Source organism: Pseudorca crassidens, chromosome 7, assembly GCF_039906515.1.
Source record: "Pseudorca crassidens isolate mPseCra1 chromosome 7, mPseCra1.hap1, whole genome shotgun sequence".
In the NCBI taxonomy this organism is placed as follows: Eukaryota; Metazoa; Chordata; class Mammalia; order Artiodactyla; family Delphinidae; genus Pseudorca; species Pseudorca crassidens.
In genome coordinates, this window is record NC_090302.1 from 44,983,448 (window position 1) to 45,006,204 (window position 22,757).

The following is a 22,757-nucleotide window of genomic DNA, read 5'->3' on the forward strand; positions in this document are numbered from 1 at the left end:
ACCCTACTTATTTTATTTGTGCTTATTAATAAACAACTGGTTGCCCTATCTTCTCACAACAGCCTTGAGGTATAGGGGCATGGGGTAATTAATATATAGGTAGTACCAACCATTTAGAGGACAGTTATCTTCCTTGCACTATTTTCCTCTAGAAGATCATAGTAATTTCTCCCTTCAAAGCACTTATATATAATTTTCTTCCTTACTTTCTTCTTTACTTGGTTACTGTCTTTATTAACCATTAAAATATAAGGTAAATACCTTATATGTTGTTATCGTCTCCTCATTTTCTTTGACAACACACACAAGTTTGAAATAACAAAGGTCTTGGAATCTCACTTTTGATCACCGCGCAGAGCAAGCAGGGAATTCTGTGCACTTCCCACGTAATTTAAGAGCCAAACAATTTTAGGTTTCAGTCGGAAGAGGTCTGTGCTCCAGGATTAGCCCTTAGATGAGCGACGCATCTTCTCTGCAACTTCATCAGTTAATTTTTATTCAAAAGATCAAGGAATGTGGTGCCTACTTCACCGTCCACAACAGCCACTGCAAAACACGCTCGTTGGTTTGTTTTCTCTTGTTTTGTTTTTGCATGTTGGCTTTATCTATTTCCCTCAGCCCCAACCCCCGTTCAGCAGTCTGTCTTGCGTAATCATTTAACGTAGCGCTAAAGCCTGTTAACACTAATTTATCAAATTTGTATAATTCTCTGTTTTAAACTCCTGGGGACGCCCCGACGGCCACTGACTCAAGGAAGGGAATATTAACATATACACTTTAAGCTCGGGATTTGCACACCCCTATCCCCGCCCCTGAGGAAAAATCACGCCCTCCGAAGACAGCGCCACTCTGCCTTTAACAAACCCGCCGCGGCCTTCCCGCCTCGCCCCGGGGCGCGCACTTCCGGCCGCAGGGGCGCTCGGGAGTTCGCCCCGCGAGCCTCCACCAACCAAAGACTCCGCCTCGCCGGTGCGAGTGCGCGCGCGCACATTTGTGCGCAGGTTCGAATCTCAGCCGCTTCGTGGTTGCTCCTCAGCGTCCGGCCGCACCTCGGCGGTCGCGAGGGCAGCGTGCGCGGGCTGGGCCACACCGGCCGCCCCGCCCCCTCCGCCCTCTGCACCTTCCAGCCGCAGCCTCGCCCGGACTCGGTCCTCGCCCTTCCTAGCGCGCTGCGCGCTCCGCCCTCGCCCTCCGCCCCCACAGCTATCGGCGCTCGGCCTCCCGCGCCTGGCGGGCTCCGCCCGAGCCTTCGGGGCCCATGGCCAAGCGGCGTGCGGCCGAGCCCCTGACGTTCCACGTGCCTTGGAAGCGGCTCCTGCTCTGCGACTTTCCTGAGGAGCCGCCGCGGCCACCGCTCTGGATCCCGCCGCCGGGGGCCTCGCATCCCGAGCAGCCCCTCGGCGTCCCGGAGCTGCCCCGAAAGCGTAAAATCGACGCAGGGGGTATGACTGAGCCTTTGGTTTCACCCAGCAAGCGCCGCGACGGCGGGGACACTGGCGCTCCGGACGGCGCGGAGCGTGAGGGCCGCGGCCTGGAGACTGGCGAGCCGCCGCTGCTGCAGCCGCCCGTGCGGCCCCGGGGGCCGGGGGAGGAGCCCCGGGGCGTTCGGCCCCCGAGAGGCGGTGGCGACGACGGGGCGGAGCGCGCAGAGTCCCTGCGGGGAGACTGGGGGGCCGCACCGCACCAGGTAGGGGTTGGCGGTGGGCTGGGCGCTCCGGCGGGGCCGGGGGGCGGGGCCCGGGGTGAGGGGAAAAAGGGTCATACTTTCCCGGGCACTGCGCGTCCCGGGAAGGAACCGATCGTTCCCCTCTAGACTCATGTTCGTCACGACGCCCCAAAAGATGAAAAGCCGGGATCCTCGCCGCAAGAATGAACACCGACCCCCCACCCCAGGCAGCACACCAGGGGCCCCAGAGCCCACCTTTGGCAGCGTTTTGGGAGAGTCCGACGAGCTGAGAGCACTAAGCTAAAGTCTGGGGAGACAGACCATTGGGTGAGGTAGTAGGCGTGGCCTTGCACCTTCAGCATCTGTGCTGTCCAAGAGGGAAGCAGGGGCGTGGGTCATGACAGACTGTAGAACTTTGGGAAGATGTTGACCGTGAACCGCAATAAGTTAAGCTCAACGACAAACGTCAGAGAAAGATGTATTGCGTCTTCCTTGGTTTAACGATGATTTTTTTTCTGGAATTCGTGATCGATTTCTTTCTAAAGAGGGTGACGAATGTGGTAGCCACCAGTTGGACATCCTTTAGGCATGTTACAGCTCTTTTGGTTGAGAGGAAGGGCCTCCGTATATTGGGAAAAGGCAGTCTTAAATCGGATCCTATGAAAAAGGATCGTTGTTGAGAATTAATTTGGTTCTTAAGATCAGCCGTCTGTATGAGGATCTTTGGAGAGTTCCTCTTCCTTGGGAAATGAGCCTGCCCTATCTCTGCACATAAGATCTGTCTAGATCTGTGCTATTCAGTGTGGCAGCCACTAGCTATGTGACACAACACCTAAAATGGGACTAGTTCAAATTGAGATGTGCTCAAAGTAAAATACACACTAGATTTCGAAGATCTCAAAAAATTGTATATTGAATACACGTTGAAATAATCTGGAGATATTGGATTGAATAAATTATATTAAAATTCATTTCAGTTATTTCTTTTACTTTTTTAATATGGCCATCAGAAAATTTCGAATTACGTTTGTGGCTGGCATTTTGTATTTATTGGGCAGCGTTGGTCTAATCTTTGGAATTCAAGCTGCGATTTGGCAGTTCTGGGTTGAACCAGGAGCTTTGGGGGTGGAAGAGCCAAATGTAGAGCCCAGACTTCACCAAATTCTCTTCAATTACTCCATCATAGCATCCACCCCACAGTTTTCATTGTCTCAAGTATCTTATGCAGAATTTATCAGACACCTTGCCAATAAAATACAGTAGTTGGGAAAGATCTTTTTCTGTGGTCATGAAAAATTATCCTTTAGATATAATCATTATGATGAGCATTTCTGGATGAAACTATAAATTGTAAATGTTTCTACCCCCAGTTTTCTTGGAATTTAGAAAACATGATCCTTATTTAGATTTTTTTTTCTTCAGACTGCTTTTAGATAGCACTTATGTTTTGAAAGTAGAATAAAGAATTAGAATTTCCAATTAAATCATGTCACACCAGTGTGCAAAACCTGAAAAAACAAAAATCCAGAGTGACAGCCATCCAGACCTATTTGGTATGGAGATAAGTATTGTGTAGTTTGAAAACTTGGCCATTTTTGGTACCGGACCCATACTTAGGCTTGTCTTTGCTACCAGAATATACTGACTGCAGTATGCCACAAATTGATAAGAGGGACATGGAAATGGCAGGTAAGCAAAGGAATTTTTTAGTAAACTGACACAGACATTTGCTTAGAATCTCCTAGACACACCTGTGTCTTCTTCCACAGCAGTGACCACATCTGACAGCTCTCTGCTTCTTGTAGTCACTACAAGCCTGTGACAGGGAACAAGCTTGGCTCTAGGGGTTCCTTCTTCATCAAGACTAGTCCCCTGTTCTCTTTTGGCAAAAGCCCAGGAACCCTCATGTTCCTTTCTTTTGTTCTGTTCCTTGAGCTGCTTCTTTGTGCAAACTTAATTTTCTCCAGCTTTCCTCTTTCTTTCCTGCCACCAAAGATGCATGGTTTTTGTTTTAAGGGTCTTACAGCCAAGGGAAAATAGGATATAGCAAAAACATGTAGAAGTTAAAAAGCTTTTTCACTTCATGAAGCAAATGTCTTCCTGGTTCCTGTTTTGCTCAGAATAGAGCTTAAGTCCCTACCCGTACCCTTGGGATCTCATTTGGGAAGAATTTCCTCAAATATGTCCTTTCTATATTGAAGATGCAATCTAGGCAGAATCGTGATACCTATTTTTCTGTTCTAGAACCTCAGAATATTTGAGCTGTTTCAGGTGTTTGTTTGTTTTTTTTGCGGTACACGGGCCTCTTACTGTTGTGGCCTCCCTCGTTGTGGAGCACAGGCTCCGGATGCATAGGCTCAGCGGCCATGGCTCATGGGCCCAGCCGCTCCGTGGCATGTGGGATCTTCCCAGACCGGGGCATGAACCCGTGTCCCCTGCATCGGCAGGCGGACTCAACCACTGTGCCATCAGGGAAGCCCCTCAGGTGTTTTTTTTAACCGGAGAACTAAAATAAAACCAGGTATTACTTCAATAAATATTCATGTATTTTCTCATGTTAGTGTCACTTTAGTGTCACTTTATGCAGATTGAGTAATCTGTCAGTGCTGACCCTTGCTGTTAAATACTTTAAATAGAAAGGAAGCAGAAATGTTGTGATTTTGATTCATAGTGATATTGGTTCGTAGGCTTCTTGGGATATAATAACTAGCTATATTGGGCATTTATAGTGCTAAACTGTAATTTGCACAAGAGCCTTTCTGCTTTTTACCAATGATGAAAGAGACCTAGGTCAAGATCAGAGTTAATGGGTGGAGGAGTTATCATGCAAGCACAGGTCTGTCTGGTGGCAAAGTCTGTGCTCTTAGCTACTAGGTTATACTGACCTCATTAAGGATCTTTTCTGGTTTGTTCTTATAAGTAGATCATTTGAACAATAGTTTTTATTTTCCCAAAAGGCAGAGAAATAGGTCCTTGTTTTTAACCCTATTACTTATTAAAATGAAGTTTTTCTTGGCATCCTTTGAGTTATTACATTTTTATCCCAGTGTTAAGGAATTCCAAAGAGACTCTTAATTCTCTAAGCCTTAGTGTCTAAGGCAGTGAATAAACTTATTGAGAAGACCTGTGCTCCCCATTTAATTAACTAGCCACATGTGGCTATTGAGCATTGAAATGGGCCTAGTCTGAATAGTGCTGGAAGTGTAAAATACCTGGCAGATTTTGAAAACTTTTAGTTAGACAAAAAGAATGTAAAATATCTCAATTTTTAAAAATATTGACTGCATGTTGAAATGATAGTATTTTGGCTTTATTAGGTCAAGTAAAATTTTAAGATTAATTTCGCCTGTTTTTTTTTTACTTTTTTTTTTTAGCTGAAGTTACTAGAAAATTTTAAATTACATATGTGGCTTTCATTATATTTCTGTTGGTTAGTGCTGCTATAGCAAGTATGAACCTAAAGTACAAAGACAATTTAGTAGACTAAATATAGATATATAGATATCCATCTGGGAAGGGTGTTAACCTTCAAAATGGTCACTTTGGAAGCCTATATGTAATTGCAATGCCACTTCCTTTGCACAAAGTATTTTAATTTTGTGCCAGTTTTGAACTTCATTGGAATATCAACTTCACTTCATAGTTACTTGAAACAATTTTATAGCCTTTTACAGTAAGCTGTTGAATTTTGAAGGGGCCAGCGTTCACTTGGATTTATCAGTTTTGGTATCTTGAGTCATGTCTTGTACAAAATGGTATCTTTAATAAAATGATCAGTTTAAGATTTTCTTGTTATTTACCATGTTTTTATTCTAATGCTTTTTAGAAGGTTGTCAAAATATTTTAGCCTACATCAAGTCAATCCCTTAAAATACCAAACATCAGGAAAAAGACCAAAAGTAAATTTTAAGATGTGTGCATGTGTTTTTTAAATAAATTGTTTTCCTCACTGAAAGGTAAAAAACTTTAAGACTATCTTCAGGCATTATTTTTTTGGTTGAAAAATGGAAGAAAATTCTGGGAAGAGAAGCTCTTGGAGGAAATTCTTTTAAATTTAAACTACTCACAGGAAATACTTTCACCAATTCATGAATATGAAAATGCAGAGTTGACTGAGTCCATGAAGTACTTTGATTAGGCAGAATTAAAAATATATATTTGTTGAAGATGCAAAGTTAAAGACTGCAAAATCTTAACGTGAGTTTGCTTTTAAAACAGAAAAAAATTTGTTTCGTGAAACAACTTAATTTTTTCTAGACCATTGATGTACTTTCACCTCTCTCTTCTTTTCACTAAAGCTCAATGAAGAATTTTGGCAGTATAACACCTTCCAGTACTGGAGGAATCCTTTACCACCTATTGATCTGGCAGACATTGAAGATGTAAGTGAAGACAACCTGACAGAAACAACACTTCAGGACAAGAATGAAGTTGTTGAGATCGATATGGAGTCCTGACAGAAGGAGCTGAAGAAGTGGGTTTTTCTGAATTTGAGGAGACATCTCTAAGTGAATTTATGTATTCTTAAGGAAAAGAGTTATTTTCCGTACTTGATGTGATATCATTCCCAAACCTGAAAAATGAGGAAAAGTTGTTTTAAAGATAAATGCCTGCAGTCACTACTATACCTCCCAATAGGGATTTGTCAAGGATATAGTGCAGTTATAGGAGAAGTATTTTATGTATGCATTCTTAAGAAAAATTTATGTTTAGGTTCTAAATTTGAAGATATCTTATAAAAAGGAATTGTGACAGTTTTAGAAATAGATGGGAAACATTCAGATATTCCTCTTGTTGCACCAAAAAGTTAATTTGTGGTACATGAAATAAATATTGTTTTATAATAACTTATTAATAAAATGCTTTCTAATACATTTCATCGACTCTTCTTTGTTGAACAAATAGCTGACTTAAACATCTGTGCAAACTTAAAATGTGGGGGATTCTTTCTGAAACCTGGTATTGTTTTAAAAGAGCTTTCTAAATGTACAGTAGTGAAAATTTTAATTTGGGTAGGATGTTTGCATAACTTCCAGTATTTAACGTTTGTTAAACTTGACTTTGGGCAATCAAAGATGGGTAAAGAACAAAGAGAAATGAGTAGGTGCTTCCCCCTTTTCCCAGGATAAGAGGCAAGAAATTTATCATATTTATTTTATTTTTTTGATTTCTTGGTTTTGAATTGCTTTGAGGGCATGCTCTTTATTGCTTATTATTTTAGACTTGTACTTGTCAACACTGACAACACTTCAAATGAGCCCCACTCTTGAGAGATTCTCATATAATTGTTCTGAGGTGGGCTTTGGGTGTAGCTATTTTTTTTTTTTTTTTTTTTTTTTTTTTTTTTGCGGTACGCGGGCCTCTCACTGCTGTGGCCTCTCCCGTTGCGGAGCACAGGCTCTGGACGTGCAGGCTTAGCGGCCACGGCTCACAAGCCCAGCCGCTCCGCGGCATGTGGGATCTTCCCGGACCCAGGCACAAACCCGTGTCCCCTGCATCGGCAGGCGGACTCTCAACCACTGTGCCACCAGGGAAGCCCGTGGTGTAGCTATTTTTTTAAGCACCAATCTTCCTTCCACCCATTCCTCAAATGAGCAGGCCAGTTCAAGAACCACTAGACTAGTGATTGTTTTTCCTGTTTAAAGGAGATAACTAACTTGAGCTGAAGCACTGCCTCCTTCGTTAGCTTTGTTTTTATTTTGCTCTGTTGATGGCTTTGTTACAACTGAATTATTGTGTCATTATTACAGTTTCATTGTTAAAGTAAGCAATTTGTGTTTAAGTTAGTAAGTAAGTTACTAATAACTTAGTAATTAAGTTAACTTTTGTATTGCATTCAGAATGTTGGTTTTGTAATTGACTAACTCATCCTGCTTGTATATTTTTTGTTGTTGTTAATGACATTAGATCCAAAATTTAGGAAAGATGATAAATGCCAATGAGAGAGAGAGAACCACCAATGTTTTGTGTGTACTGTAGGATTTAAGTATGGGTTGACATTAATAAGAATATTCTAGAACAGAAGACAAACTGTATAATTAAGGGTTTGAAGTCAGACTGTTCAAAGTCTTGGCCTGCCACTTCTACCTGTGTAACATTAAGCAAGTTATTTTTCATCTCTAAGCTCCAGATGCCTCACTGGTAAAATGAGAAACAATAAATAGTATCTACCTCAGACTATGTTTATTGTCAAGCAGTATACTAAGTACCTGCATCATCTTGTTTAATTCTCATAATGATCTTATGGGTACAAAAAACATAATTGGAATAAATGTGCTTCCTATAGTTGCACTTCATTCCACTTTAAATTGCTACTAGAAGTTTAAGAGTTGGGATTGAAGAAATAGCAAAGAAAGCAGGCAGACGGGGGGAAGAAGCAGTTAAAGTACTGTGGAAAGGATAAACTTTCTTCCTTCTTTCTCTTTGACCTGAGGGTAGGAAGGTGTCCATTTTTTATTTTTGGAAGATGTCTATTTTTGTGCACTGCTCTTCCTAGTGGCCTGAACAGTGCCTGCCACATAGTAGTCAGTCAATAAATATTGCATGAACAAATGAATGGGTTTTCCTATTTGTTGATGGGAGGGTCATGCCAGCAATTTTAGACCATTTCCTGAAGATGAATATAGAAAAGGTTTGTTACAGAGATCCAGTAGTAAAACATTGGAAATGTGCTAACTTTATTATATTTATTGTATAGTAACGTAAGGACTAAGACATGTCCCCCAAATGAACAATAGGAGGTGGTTACTTTGACAAGTTTCATCGGACACCACATTGCAGTGTCTGAGTGAAGGAGATCCAAAGAGTAGCTTGGATGGCTTTTTCAAGCGTGTGTCAAAAAACATCAAAACCATAAGGTAGGACTTCCCTGGTGGCACAGTGGTTAAGAATCTGCCTGCCAGTGCAGGGGACACGGGTTTGATCCCTGGTCCAGGAAGATCCCACATGCCATGGAGCAACTAAGCCTGTGTGCCATAACTACTAAGCCTGCACTCTAGAGCCTGCGAGTCATAACTACTGAGCCCGTGTGCCGCAACTACTGAAGCCCACGGCCTAGAGCCTGAGCTCTGCAACAAGAGAAGCCACTGCAATGAGAAGCCTGCACACTGCAATGAAGAGTAGCCCCTGCTTGCCGCAACTACAAAAAGCCCACGCGCGCAGCAACGAAGACCCAACGCAGCCAAAAATATATTAAATAAATAAAACAAAAACAAAAAAAATAAAGATTCAGGGAAAACACTTGCTGTTAATATGTTAAAAGATTTAATATTTTTATGTAGGTGTATATATAAGTACAATGTAAACATTTACACATATATGTTAAATATGTATAATATACACATGCAGGGTGTGTGTGTGTGTGTATGTATACGTATATATACAGAGAGAGAGTTGAAATAATTTTGTCCTTTAAAAAAAAGTTGTTAATTTAGTAAGCCTCAGGTAACTTGGCAAAATTGCATTGTGGATATATTGAGATGGAAATTAAAAAGTAGGTTTTTCTTTTTTTTTTTTTTTTAACTTGTATGCCCTTCACCCAGATTCCCTATTGTAATATCTTACATTATCACAGTATGATTATGAACATGAGGAAATTAGCATCAATATAATTCTGTTATACTTTGATGAGGACATGGAAAGAGTGACTTCAGACAACTCTAAAGAATATATGTCAAAAACCTAAAAAAAAGGAAGGTTCAGATTTCACCATTGTCTTATTAACATCCCTTTTCTGTCTTATTAACATCCCTTTTCTGTCTTATTAACATCCCTTTTCTGTCTTATTAACATCCCTTTTCTGCCTCAAGATTCAATCCATGTCATATATTTAGTTGTACCTCCTTAGTCCTCTTTAAACAATTCCTCAGAATTTCTTTGCCTTTCATGATCTTGATACTTTTTGACGAGTATTCTGGTTAGTTATTTTATCAGATGGCACTCAATTTCTGTTTGTCTGTTACTTCCCATAATTATGCATTTTTAATAAGAACTCTATAGAAGTGATGTAACCTCAGTGCGTCATACCAGGAGGCATGGGATGTCAATTTGTCTCTTTATTGGTGATTGTAACTGATTACTTGGTCAAGGGGGTATCTGCCAGGTTTGTCTCTTGTAAATTTACAATTTTCTCCTTTGTAATTAATAATTATCTTCTGGAAAGATACTTCGAAACTATATAAATTTCTCATTCTGCCCACAAATTTTACAATCTTGATGATTCTTGCCTGAAATCCTTATTTCTCTGGTATCTGTCAAGTGGTAATTTTCTATTTCCATCATCCCTAGTATATTTATTTATTGGAATTCTACTGTAAGGGAAGAGCTTTTCTTTCATCCTCATTTCTATATTCAATTGTTTATATCAGTATAGACTAATGAGTATATATTTTATTCTATGAGTTATAATCTGTTACTATCATTATTTTGTTGCACAAATCCTAGGTTTAGCCATTGGGAGTCCCTTCAAGTTGGCTCTTGTGCCTTTCCCTTTTTAAATGTATTTTATTATTGTGTGAATACTGGTTAATATTGGCAGTGCACTTTTGCATTTACAAGGTCTCTGGATGGAAATCAGTGCCAGCTGTGGCAACTCTGTTACTCAGTAAACAGTTTGAGCCTTGGTATCCTCCTCAGAAAATGGGGACACTAATACTTCCCTCAGAGGAGCAGAGTTGGGGTGAAATGATATGGTGGCTGTGGGGAAACCATAGTGGGCACTAAATACATATCTCTCTTCTTTTACAGTACTTGAAATGCATGTATTCACTATCTTTCAGATAGGTAGATGGATAGATAGACAGATAACTATTAGTGATCTCTCAATACCTGAAGTTGATTGAGGAAAACACTCTAGGAAGATCAGTTTTCAAGAATTTCAGCTGTTGAATTATCTGGAGTCCACAGACCTAAATAGTAATACCATAACACCTTATATTTGTTGATTGCTGTATCTTGTATTCTAATGATATGACCCTGTGATAGGCAGAGATGGGCCCCAAGATTCCCAGACCCTGTTGTTAACATCCAGTTATTTGATCAAACACTAATTTAGGTACTACTTGAATACCTTTGCAAATATAATTAAGGTCTCAAAACAGTTGACCTCAAGATAGAGAGATGAGTTGGTGGGCCTGATCTAATCATACAGGCCCTTTAAATATGGGTGGAGAGGCTAGAGAGAGAGGAGGTCAGAGAGATACAAAGTGTAGGAGGGATTCAATATGAGAGTAATTTTCCTCTGGCTTTGAAGATGGAGGGAGCACATGTGACAAGAACCTGAGAGCAACCACCAGAGGCTGAAGGCCTAAGTCCTGGTGGCAACCCAGAAAGAAAATGGGACCCCAGTCCTACAACCTCAAGGATCAACTCAGCCAACATCCTGAATGAACTTGGAAGTGGATTCTTCCCCAGAACCTTCAGAAGGAACATAGCCTGGCTGACACCTTGATTTCAGCTTAATGATACTCTCAACAGAGAATGTTACATGTCAAGCTGGACTTCTGACATTTAGAAGTGAGTTAATAAATTGATAAATTTTGTTCTGTTTTTCTAGGCTGCTTAGTTTGTGGCAATTTATTATGCAGCAATAGACAGCTAATACAGACCCCATCACTTTTTAACACTTCCTTAGCTTCTCACACAAGATGTTTGGCACAGATGTTTCTCTTGTAATTTCTCTACCCTAGTCCTGAAATTATTTCTCCAAAAAGCCCTGATTCCTTTATTAGAGAATGGTATTTAGAAATGAAGAGCTCAGTGCAAGATCTGCTCATTGGTATTGGGTATCATTGCTTCTAGGTCCTCTCAGCTGACAGAACAATAAAATGTATTTTGTGTATACAACTAATGTATATCTATATGTATCTGTATATTGTGTCTATATCTGTATATACATATTTTAATTATTTATTTTTATTTTTGGCTGAGTGACTTGTGGGATCTTAGTTCCCCACAAGGGATCGAACCCATGCCCCCTGCAGTGCAACCATGGAGTCCTAGCCACTGGACCGCCAGGGAATTCCTATACATATTTTTAAGCGGATTTTTAAAACATTTAAAAATATTTAAAAACACTTGAATTCATACTGATAAACATGACAGGGTTCATTTTATCTTCCCACCTTTCCTTATTTGTAACTCCTTTCTCCAACTGTGAGAAAATGGGGCTTTTTATCCATAGTATATTTATTTACTCAGTCCTCAAATACATATAACATAGTTTGTAAACTGCTAACCCATAGTTCTGTAATAAGTAGGCGGCTAATTAGAGCAAAATATTTGTGTACACTTTTCTTTTTGTCTTTATTCTTTGGATATGCAATTAAAATATTGTTTCCCAAACATACTTCATTTGATTCTATTTTCCCATCCCTCTCTTCAAAGTGGTTATGTTAGTTATTTGTAATATAGTTGGATTCAGTTGTTTCTGTTTTGTTTTGACTTTCCGTCTATGTTCTTTTAAGTTTATAAGTTTGTAAAACATTCACATAGTTCTACAAGTCAGAACTATACAAAAATCTATCATCAGAGAAGTCATTCCTCCTAAATATTTTACCCCACTCTCACTCTCCTCTTTTTCCTACTTTGTCACTTAACCCTGTAAGTAAAAATCTCATTAATTTCTGATTTGTTCTGTTGTTTTTATTTTTATACTAGTGGGCAGGTAGACATGTAATTTCTTCTTTATTTATATATATAATTCATACAAATTTATTATAAAACTATGATTCTAATAAATGAGTAATGGACATGCATTAAACTACAAAAAATAGTTTACAAAAGAAAAAATATACACGAGTATAAAAAATAAGCATTTCTAATCAATTGTGGTCCTAAATTTAAAACAAGATACTATAATATTTTTCTATATAAATTGGCAAAAGTTGCAGATAATGCTTTAGTTTCAGTAACACCTTTCTGAAAAGCAATTTGATGATATGCTTTAAGAGCCTTATTATAATTTGAACTGGTAATTCTATATCTAAAAATTATCCTAAAGAAATAATCAGAAAATTAGATGCACACTTATTATTTGTAGTGTTATTTGTAATAGCAAAATATTAGCAATAAACAAAAAATAGCTTTAAAGAGAATTGATGGATAATTTAAATATGTGTAATAGAGGATAATGAAATCATAAAATAGTGTTATTAAGAATTTTTAATGATATAGAAAAATGCTTAAAAATAAAAAAAGTAGGACTTTAAGAGTTGATCAGGTGGAGTAAACTCAGTACACTCTCTCTTTCCCACTAATTACAACTCAAAACTCTAGCTAAAACACACCTGTGGTCTCTGAAAACTAAATGAAAGCATTACTGGATTGGAAACAGAAGTCAAATTTGGCAAAGCAACTCATACAGCATTAAGTTTTCTGGTTTTATTTCTTACTCTTTTCCCCAGCTTTGAACCAAGAGTGAACACCCAGCAGAACTGCAGTGGCAGCATGGGCAGCCCAAATTCTGAGAGAAGCTTCACTTTTTGGGTAGAAGACCAGGAAAGGGAGCTGCTTTGAGCAGGAGAGAGAATTCTGGAGATGAGAGAGCTGGGTAAGTGATCCCATAATTCTGTATATAAACTGGCACTAATCCTGGGCTCATCCTTAAGGTACACATGCATGGCACAGATTGAAAGCTATATAGCAAAGGCTTTGAGAACTAAACAACAGTATGAGCTTCTGCCCAGTTTCTTCACTGATGTCTGAGCGATGGATGCATGGGACCGGCACATAGCAGCACAGCCAGGACTTTGAAAACTGAACTGACCTTAGAGCCGTACCCACAGAAGAGACAGAATGTATGGTCTGAACCTAACTGGGCTGAGTGCCTGGTTTAAAAAAAAAAATCAACATCCTCTAGAGGATTTTAAAAAGTCCCAGAATCTTACAACATAATATTCAGGATATGCAAACAATCAAGAAAATGTGATCAATTTACAGGGAAAGGTAATCAACAGATGCCAATTCCAAGATGAGACAGATGTTAGAATATGAAAGTTATTTTTGTATTGAAATATAGTTGATATACAATCAATATTAGTTTCAGGTGTACAGCATAATGATTCAGTATTTTAATAGATTGTACTCCATTAAAAGTTATTAAAAGATAATGGCTATAATTCCCTATGTTATACAATATAGCCTTGTTGCTTATCTGTTTTATACACAGTAGTTTGCATCTTTTAATCCCATACCCCTAATTTTCCCCTCCCCCCTTCCCTTTCCCCTCTGGTAACCACGTTTGTTTTCAATATCTGTGAGTCTGTTTCTGTTTTGATATATATATTCGTTTGTATTATTTTTTAGGTTCCACATATAAGTGATAATATAAAGTCTTTCTCTTTCTGTCTGACTGATTTCACTAAGCATAATATTCTCTAGGTCCATCCACATTGCTCCAAATAGCAAAATTTCATTCTTTTTTTATACCTGAGTAATATTCCACTGCATATATATACTACATCTTCTTTATCCATTTGTCTGTTAATGGATACTTAGGTTGCTTCCATGTCTTGGCTATTGTAAATAGTGCTGGTACGAACACTGGGGTGCATGTATATTTTTGAATTAGTGTTATTGTTTTTTCTGGATATATTCCCAGGAGTGGAATTGCTGGATCATATGGTAGTTCTATTTTAAATTTTTTGAGGAGCCTCTATATTGTTTTCCATAGTGCCTGCACTAATTTACATTCCCATCAACAGTGGATAAGTGTTCCCTTTTCTTCATATCCTCTCCAATATTTATTATTTGTAGACTTCTTGATGATAGCCATTCTGACACGTGTGAGGTGAAATCTCATTGAGAATTTGATTTGCATTTTCCTGATGATTACCAATGTTGAGCATATTTTCATGTGCCTGTTGGCCATCTGTATGTCTTCTTTGGGAAAATGTCTATTCAGGTCTTCTGCCTGTTCTTTTTTTTTTTTTTAACATCTTTATTGGAGTATAATTGCTTTACAATGATGTGTTAGTTTCTGCTTTATAACAAAGTGAATCAGATATACATATGTTCCCATATCTCTTCCCTCTTGCATCTCCCTCCCTCCCACCCTCCCTATCCCACCCCTCTAGGTGGTCACAAACCACCTTCTGCTCATTCTTTGATTGGTGGTTTCTTTTTTTTGTTTCTTAATATTGAGTTGGTGATCGGTTTATATATTTTGGATATTAACCGCTTGCTGGTCATATCAATTGCAATTATTTTCTCCCAGTCAGTAGGCTGTCTTTTCATTTTGCTAATGGTTTCCTTTGCTGTGCAAAAACTTTTACGTTTAATTAGGTTCCATTTGTTTGCTTTTACTTTTGTTTCTTTGGCCTTAGGAGACAGGTCTAAAAAATATTGCTATGATTTATTTCAAAGAGTGTTCTCATCTAGGAGTTTTATGGTTTCAGGTCTTACAATTAGCTCTTTAATCCATTTTGAGTTTATTTTTGTATATAGTGTGAGGAAATATTCGAATCTCATTCTTTTATATGTAGCTCTCCAGTTTTCCCAGCACCACTTATTGAAGAGATTGTCTTTTATCCATTGTATGTTCTTGCCCCCTTGCTCGTAGATTAATTGACCATAAGTGCATGGGTTTATTTCTGGGCTCTCTATTCTGTTCCATTGCTTTATGTGTCAGTTTTTGTGCCAGACCATACTGTTTTGATTACTGTGCTTTGTAGTATAGTCTGAACTCTGGGCGTATGATACCTCCAGATTTGTTCTTTTTTCTCAGGGTTGCTTTGGCAACTTTTGTGGTTCCGTATGGATTATCCATAATTATCCATAGGATTATCTGTTCTAGTTCTATGAAAAATGTCTGTAGATAGCTTTGAGTAGTATGGACATTTTAACAATATTAATTCTTCCAGTCCATGAACATGGCATACATTTCCATTTGTTTGTATCATCTTCAGTTTTCTCCATCAGTATCTTATAGTTTTCAGAGTATAGGTTTTTCACCTCCTTGGTTAAGTTCATTCCTAGTTATTTTATTCTTTTGATAAACAATTTTAAATAGAATTTTTTCTGCTGTCTCTTTCTGATAGTTCATTTGATAGTTCATAGTCATTAGTGTGTAGAAAAGCAACATAGGGACTTCCCAGGTGGGGCAGTGGTTGAGGGTCCGCCTGCCAGTGTGGGGGATGCGGGTTCAATCCCTGGTCTGGGAGGATCCTGCATGCTGCGGAGCGGCTGAGCCCGTGAGCCCTGGCTGCTGGGCCTGCGCTCTGGAGCCCACAGACTGCGACTACTGAGCCCATACATGCCTAGAGCCCATGCTCCATGGCGGGAGAGGCCACCGCAGTGAGAGGTGCACACACAGCAATGAAGAGTAGAGAGGGTCTGCGCATAGCAACGAGGACCCAATGCACCAAAACAAATAAATGAATTTAAAAAAAAAAAGAAAAGCAACATATTTCTGTATATTAATTTTGTATCCTGCAACTTTGCTGAACTCATTTATTAGTTCTAATAATATTGGGATGAAAACAGTTTTTCTTCTTCCCTTCCAATTTGGTTGCCTTTCATTTCTTTTTCTTGTATGATTGCTGTGGCTAGGACTTCCAATACTATATTAAATAAAAGTGGGGAGAGTGGATGTTGCTGTCTTGTTCCTGATTTTAGAGGAAAGGATTTCAGCTTTTCACCATTGAGTATAATGTTAGCTGGGGTTTTTCATAAATGGTGTTTATTATGTTGAGATATATTCCCTCTGTATCCACTTTGATGAGAGTTTTTATCATGAGTGGATGTTGAATTTTGTCAAATGCTTTTTTTGTGTGTCTAGTGAGATGATCATGTGGTTTTTATCCTTTCTTTTGTTAATGTGGTGTATCACATTGATTGATTTGCAGATATTGAACCATCCTTGCATCCCTGGAATAAATCCCATTTGATCATGGTGTGTGATCTTTTTTGTTGGATTTGGTTTGCTAATATTTTGTTGAGTATTTTTTGTTTATATTCATCAAAATATTAGCCTTTGATTTTCCTTTTTTGCAGTGTCATTGTCTGGTTGTGGTATCAGGGTAATGGTGGCCTCATAGAATGAATTTGAGAGTGTTCTGTCCTCTTCAGTTTTTTTTTTTTTTTTGGTATAGTTTGAGAAGGATATGTATTAGTTCTTCTTTTTATATTTGGTAGAATTCTTCTGTGAAGCTGGTCAACCCTGGACTTTTGTTTGCTGGAAGTTTTTTAATTACAAGCTCAATTTCACTATTAGTGATCAAGCAGTTCAAATTGTCTGTTTCTTCTTGATTTAGTCTTGACAGGTTGTATGTTTCTAGTAATATATCCATTTCTTCTCGGCTGTCTAATTTGTTGTCATATAACTGATGGTAGTATCCTCTTATGATTTTTTGTATCTCTGTGGTATTGGTTGTAATTTCTCCTCTTTCATTTCTTATTTTGTTAATTTGTTCCTCTCTCTTTTATTCTTGGTGAGCCGGGCTAAAGGTTTATCAGTTTTGTTTATCTTTTCAAAGACCAGCTCTTGGTTTCATTGATATTTTCTATTGTTTTTTTGGATCTCTATTTTATTTACTTCTCTGATCTTTATTATTTCCTAGCTTCTGCTGACTTTTGGCTTTGCTTTTTCTTCCTTTTCTCATTATTTTAGATGGTAGGTTATGTTTTTTATTTGAGATTTTTTCTTGTTTCTTGGAGAAGGCCTGCATCACTATAAACTTCCCTCTTAGAACTGCTTTTGCTGTATCACATAGATTTGGAGTGTTGTGTTTCCATTTTCGTTTGTCTGGAGGTATTTTCTGATGTCCTCTTTGAGTTCTTCATTAAGCATTGGATTTTTAGTAGCATGTTGTTTAGTTTCCATGTGTTTGTTCTTTTCCCATGTCTTTTTATGTAACTGATTTCTAGTTTCATACTGTTGTGTTCAGAAAAAATGTTTGATATAATTTCTGTCCTCTTAAATTTGTTGAGACGTTTTTGTCTACCATTTGATTTCTCCTGGAGAACATTCCATGTGCACTTGAAAACGATGTGTATTCTGCTGTTTTTGGATGTAATGTCCTGTAGCTGTCTATTAAGTCCAACTGGTCTATTGTGTCATTTAAGACCACTGTTTTCTATTTGGCTAATCTGTCCATTGATGTAAGTGGAGTGTTAAAGTCCCCTAATATTATTATATATGTCAGTTTTCCTTTTCTGTCTGTTAGTGTTTGCTTTATATATTTAAGTGCTCCTTTATTGGGTTTAATGTGTTAATGAGTGTAATATCCTCTTTTTGTATTGATCATTATATTATGCCCTTCTTTGTCTTTGGTTTAGACTTTGTTTTAAAGTTTCTTTTGTTTGATATAATTATTGCTACCCCCTCTTTCTTCTCATTTCCATTTACATGAAATATCTTTTTCTGTCCTCTTACTTTCAGTCTATGTGTGTCTTTAGCCTCAAAGTGATTCTCTTGTAGGCAGCATATTGAAGAGTCTTTTTAAAAATCCAGTCAGCCTCCCCATGTCTTTTGATTCAAGCATTTAGTCCATTGACATTTAAAGCTATTATTGATAAATATGTATTTATTGCCATTTTATTACTTGTTTTCTGGTTGTTTTCGTGGTTCTTCTCTGTTCATTTTTCTTTTTGTTTCCTCCTTTGTGGTTGGTGATGTTCTTCAGTAGAGAGCTGTGTTCCTTTCTTTTCAGTTTTCTTTTTCTACTGTAGGTTTTTGATTTGTGATTTACCATGTGGTTCATATATGTTGGCCTATAATTACGTCTACTTGTTTTAAACTGGTAGTCATTTAAGTTCAAACACATTCTAAAAGATCTACATTTTTTACCCCCCTCTCTCACATTTTGTGTTTTTGATGTCATATTTTACATCTTCGTGCTTATCCCTTAATTGTTTATTGGAGTTGTAGTTGCTTTTTAAATTTTTTGTCTTTTAATCTACATGCTGGCTTAATTAAGTAGTCGATCCTCAGACCTTACTATGTATTTGCTTTTCCTGGTGGGATTTTCCCTATTCCGTAGATTCTTCTTCTTTTCCCCTTAGAGAAGACCCTTCAACATTTACTTTGGAGTAGGGTTAGTATTGATGAACTCTTTTAGTTTTTTGTTGTCAGAGAAGTTCTTTATCTCTCCTTCTATTCTAAATGATAATCTTCCTGGGTAGAGGATCCTAGGTTGCAGGGTTTTACCATTGAGCAGTTTGCGTATATCATGCCATCCCTTCTGGCCTGTGAAGTTTCTGCAGAGAAATCAACTGCTATCCTTATGGGGATTCCCTTGTATATGACTCTTTGTTTTTCTCCTGCAGCCTTTAGAATTCTCTTTATCTTTAATTTTTGCCATTTTAATTATGATATATCTTGGTGTGGGTTGTTTGGGTTAATATTTGAGATCCTCTGTGCTTCCTGGACCTGGATATCTGTTTCCTTCTTCAGGTTTGGGAAGTTTTCAGCCATAATTTCTTCAAATAAATTTTTGATCCCTTTTTCTCTCTCTTCTTCTTCTAGGACCCCTATAATGTGAATGTTGATATACTTAATGTTATCTCAGAGATATCTTTAATTGCTTTCATTTTTAAAGTTTGTTTTTCTTTTTTCTGTTGTGATTGGGTGATTTCCATTATTGTATCTTCCAGATCACCTATGTGTTCTTCTATACCACTTAGTCTGCTATTCATTCCTTCTAATGTGTTTCAGCTATTTAATTATTCATTTCTGATTGGGTCTTTTTTATATTTTCTAGTTCTTTGTTAAAATATTCACTTTTTGCATTGATTTTTCCCCCTAATTCAGTTAACATCTTTATTACCAATGTTTTGAATTCTTTATCTGGTAAATTATTTATTTCTGTTTCATTATTTATGAGAAAACAAGAGGTGTTTTCTCTTGTTCTTCCAATTGAGAGTAGTTCCTCTGACTTTTCATTTTGCTTAACTTTCTCTGCCTCTAAGAACTTGGGTGAAGTAGTTACCTATTATGGTCTTGAAGGAATGTTCTTATGTGGGAGCATCCCTGTGCAGACTGTATTTGTCAAGTGACTTTGGTGGAAGAGCTGGGTTTGACATGGATGCAAGTCATGTCTGTCCTCAGGGTTTCTTGGCAGCTATCACCTTGGTAGGTTGTGGGGCTAGAGATGGAGGGGCTAGAGCTGGTGCCAGCTGTGAGGCAGGACTTCCTTTCTGCTCAGTGGCTGTCATCACCCTCTTGGGAGCAGGGTCTGATCCCAAGTTGCTGAAGCCTTGAGGGTTGGGCCCAAGCTGACTCTGTTCCTTTTAAGTGTGATTTTTACCCCTTCCTACACTGGAGCCCTTGCCTCAGAGGGGAGTGCAGGTGTGGCCCATGTGCAGACAGAGGTCTGATGTACTGCCTGTGCAGGCATCTGTGGCTCTGCTCAGATGCAGCCTTGGGTGCAAGTTGCCTTTGTCCCTCACAGCTGATCACTGCACCATTGTAGACCGACTCCACATGGCTGGCAGGGCCCATGGACTCTCAGCATGTATCAGGAGGTCAGCTGTGGTAGAGCAGCCACCATCAGAGATCTGTCTTCTGAGGTACTGCTTGAGTAAGCACCAACAGTGGCTGCCGCCACCCTACTCAGGCTCCACCCTGGGACCAGGTCACCTCTGTGTCCCATAGTTGAGTATTTTCCCCGGTTGTGGGCACCCCAGATCCAGTGCTGTGCCATGGCATGGAGTGAATGAGGCTGGAGTGTTCACTCAGCTTGGACTGGGGCACACAACAATGTGGTAATGGGAAACCTGGCAGCCACTAAGCAGACCTCTCTGTGCTCTGCCTCATGAGCAAGCCAGTGCACACATGCTCCTCACAATCAGAGTCCAGTCTTCCCAGGGCCTTTCTGTTTGTCTCAGTCGTCCTCAAACTAGTCCAGGCAGCTGTCTCCTTCACATAGAACCCCAGAATTGGGGCCCCAAATCTGGCTCAAACCACTCACTCGTCAGCGAGGGTATCTGCCCATGTAATTTTCCTTTTTCTTTGAGTCCCCTCCCAGGGACACAGGTCTCAAACAAATCACTTTTCTTCCCCTAGTACCTGATTATATGTGTATCTTTCTTACAGTCCTGGTTGTACAGGAGTTCTTCTGCCAATTTAAAGTTAGTTTTCAGTGATAACTGTTACACATATAGATATATATTTGATGTGTTCCTGGGGAGAGGTGAGGTCCACGTTCTCCTACTCTGCCATCTTGATCCCTCCCTCCAAATTTTCAATGCTTTTAAAGCAGCTATTAAAACTATGTTCCATAAAGAAAATGAACTTAATGAAAATATAGAATTTCTCAGAAGAGAAATATAAATGGTAAGAAAAGAAAGAAATGTATATTTTAGAAGAGAAAAATAAGATAACTGAAATAGAAGGTTCAGTAAATATGCTAAGGAGCAGAATAGAGATGACAGAGGAAAGAATCAGTGAACTTGAAGATAAATCAATAGAGATTCTCCAGTCTGAAAAACAAGGAGAAAAAAGATTAAAAGAAATTAGCAGAGCCTCTGTGACCTGTATGTATCAAAACACATAATTTATTTGTGTCATCGTAGTCTCAGATATTATGAACAACTTTATTCCTGTAAGTTTCACAGATTTGATGAAATGGACCAAATTATTCAAAGGCATAATCTACCAGGCTCAGTCAAGAGAATATAGGTAACCTGAATAGTCCTATATCTATTTAAAAAAATTAAACTCCTAGTTAATTCTTTAAAACTCCAGACTTAACATGGTTTCACTGGGGAACCTACCAGACAGTTAAGGAAGAAATAATATAATCTCTTTCAGAAAAATAAAAGAGGAGAGGACACTTTCCAATTCATTTTATGAGGCCAGCATTACCCTGCTACCGAATCCAAATCCAAATAATTATCAAAAAAAAATCAATAGATCAGTACCCCTCATGAAGCTAAACACAAAAATCCCCTAGAAAATATTCACAAATAAATCTAACAATATATTAAAATGATAATGTACAAAAAGATAAAAATAGATATCCCCCTCTAATCTACTAGAATAGATTGAATAGACATAAATGTTGTTCTTTTTTTCTTACAATAAGCTAATTCTGGTTTTTGTGTACCTATTTTGGTTTGGTTTTGTTTTTTAGTCCAAGATAGAGTGATGCTGTAATCATTATTACTCCTGAATATTTTATTTGGGTATTTCTAAGGCTTAATGAGTCTTTTGAACACCTGGACTTTAAAAAATAGTATTGCTTTTCATATAAGTAGCTCAATATTTTTAATCAACTCTTTAAAATATACTGGCTTGACCTTTAGATGAAAGGTGGTAGTTAGAATTACAAAGGGCATTATTATATAATTTTATAATGCTTATTAAAATTTGAAAATATTTTTATTTTTCTAATATGATAAGTTTTCTAACTTGAGCTTGTAAAACTGCAGGTGCAAAAGTGTGGGTGTATTCAATAATGTCTAATAGAATTCTAACTCTAAGCTTTACAGGCATCATTTGATCACTGTGTTTCATTGTTAAACAAGCAGCTGTAAAGTCTTGCAGGCAAAGATGTTAACCCAGTACATGACTCTCTAACCTTACATAGCTAAATCTATCATCTATAAATGATAAATCTATATTTAAAAAACATATATTCTTTTTCTGACTATATAAGTAATATGTGCTCATTTTGGAAATTCATGAAGGCATGAAGATACAGAAAAAATTAAAATCCTGTTTCCAGAGACAATCATGATTTTAGCTTGATTTTTCTTATATATATATATTTGAATTCACCATTATTGCTTTATTTAATCAAAGAAATTCAGGGACATGGCTGAATATACATTTAATTTTTTTCAAATTCGCGTTGTTTTTAGAACACCCTTGAGTTGTTTTAACACACTCTTCTTTTTTTAAAATTAATTTTTATTGGAGTATAGTTGCTTTACAATGTTCTGTTACTTTCTGCCGTACAGCAAAGTGAATCAGCTATACGTATACATATATATCCCCTCTTTTTTGGATTTCCTTCTCATTTAGGTCACCACAGAGCATTGAGTAGAGTTCCCTGTGCTATACAGTAGCACATTAGTAATCTATTTTATATATAGTAGTGTATATATGTCAATCTCAATCTTCCAATTCATCTCCCCACTTTCCCCCCTT

At 38.1% G+C, this 22,757-nt stretch overlaps 1 protein-coding gene across 2 annotated transcripts; it reads left to right on the top strand.

The window, feature by feature from the left end:
• The first annotated feature begins 914 nt into the window (after positions 1–914).
• Positions 915–6,540, top strand: C7H9orf40 (chromosome 7 C9orf40 homolog). Of its 2 annotated transcripts, XR_010944994.1 has the most exons (3): positions 915–1,687; positions 1,814–1,993; positions 5,965–6,102. XR_010944994.1 is itself a non-coding variant. In XM_067744148.1 (2 exons), exons 1-2 carry the CDS (start codon positions 1,259–1,261, stop codon positions 6,121–6,123), a joined length of 588 nt encoding a protein of 195 aa, XP_067600249.1. In that variant the 5' UTR covers positions 978–1,258; the 3' UTR covers positions 6,124–6,540. The 2 variants fall into 2 exon arrangements, 1 of the variants encoding a protein (XP_067600249.1); XM_067744148.1 differs by lacking the exon at positions 1,814–1,993 and having other exon boundaries at positions 978–1,687; positions 5,965–6,540.
• The last annotated feature ends 16,217 nt before the right edge of the window (positions 6,541–22,757 follow it).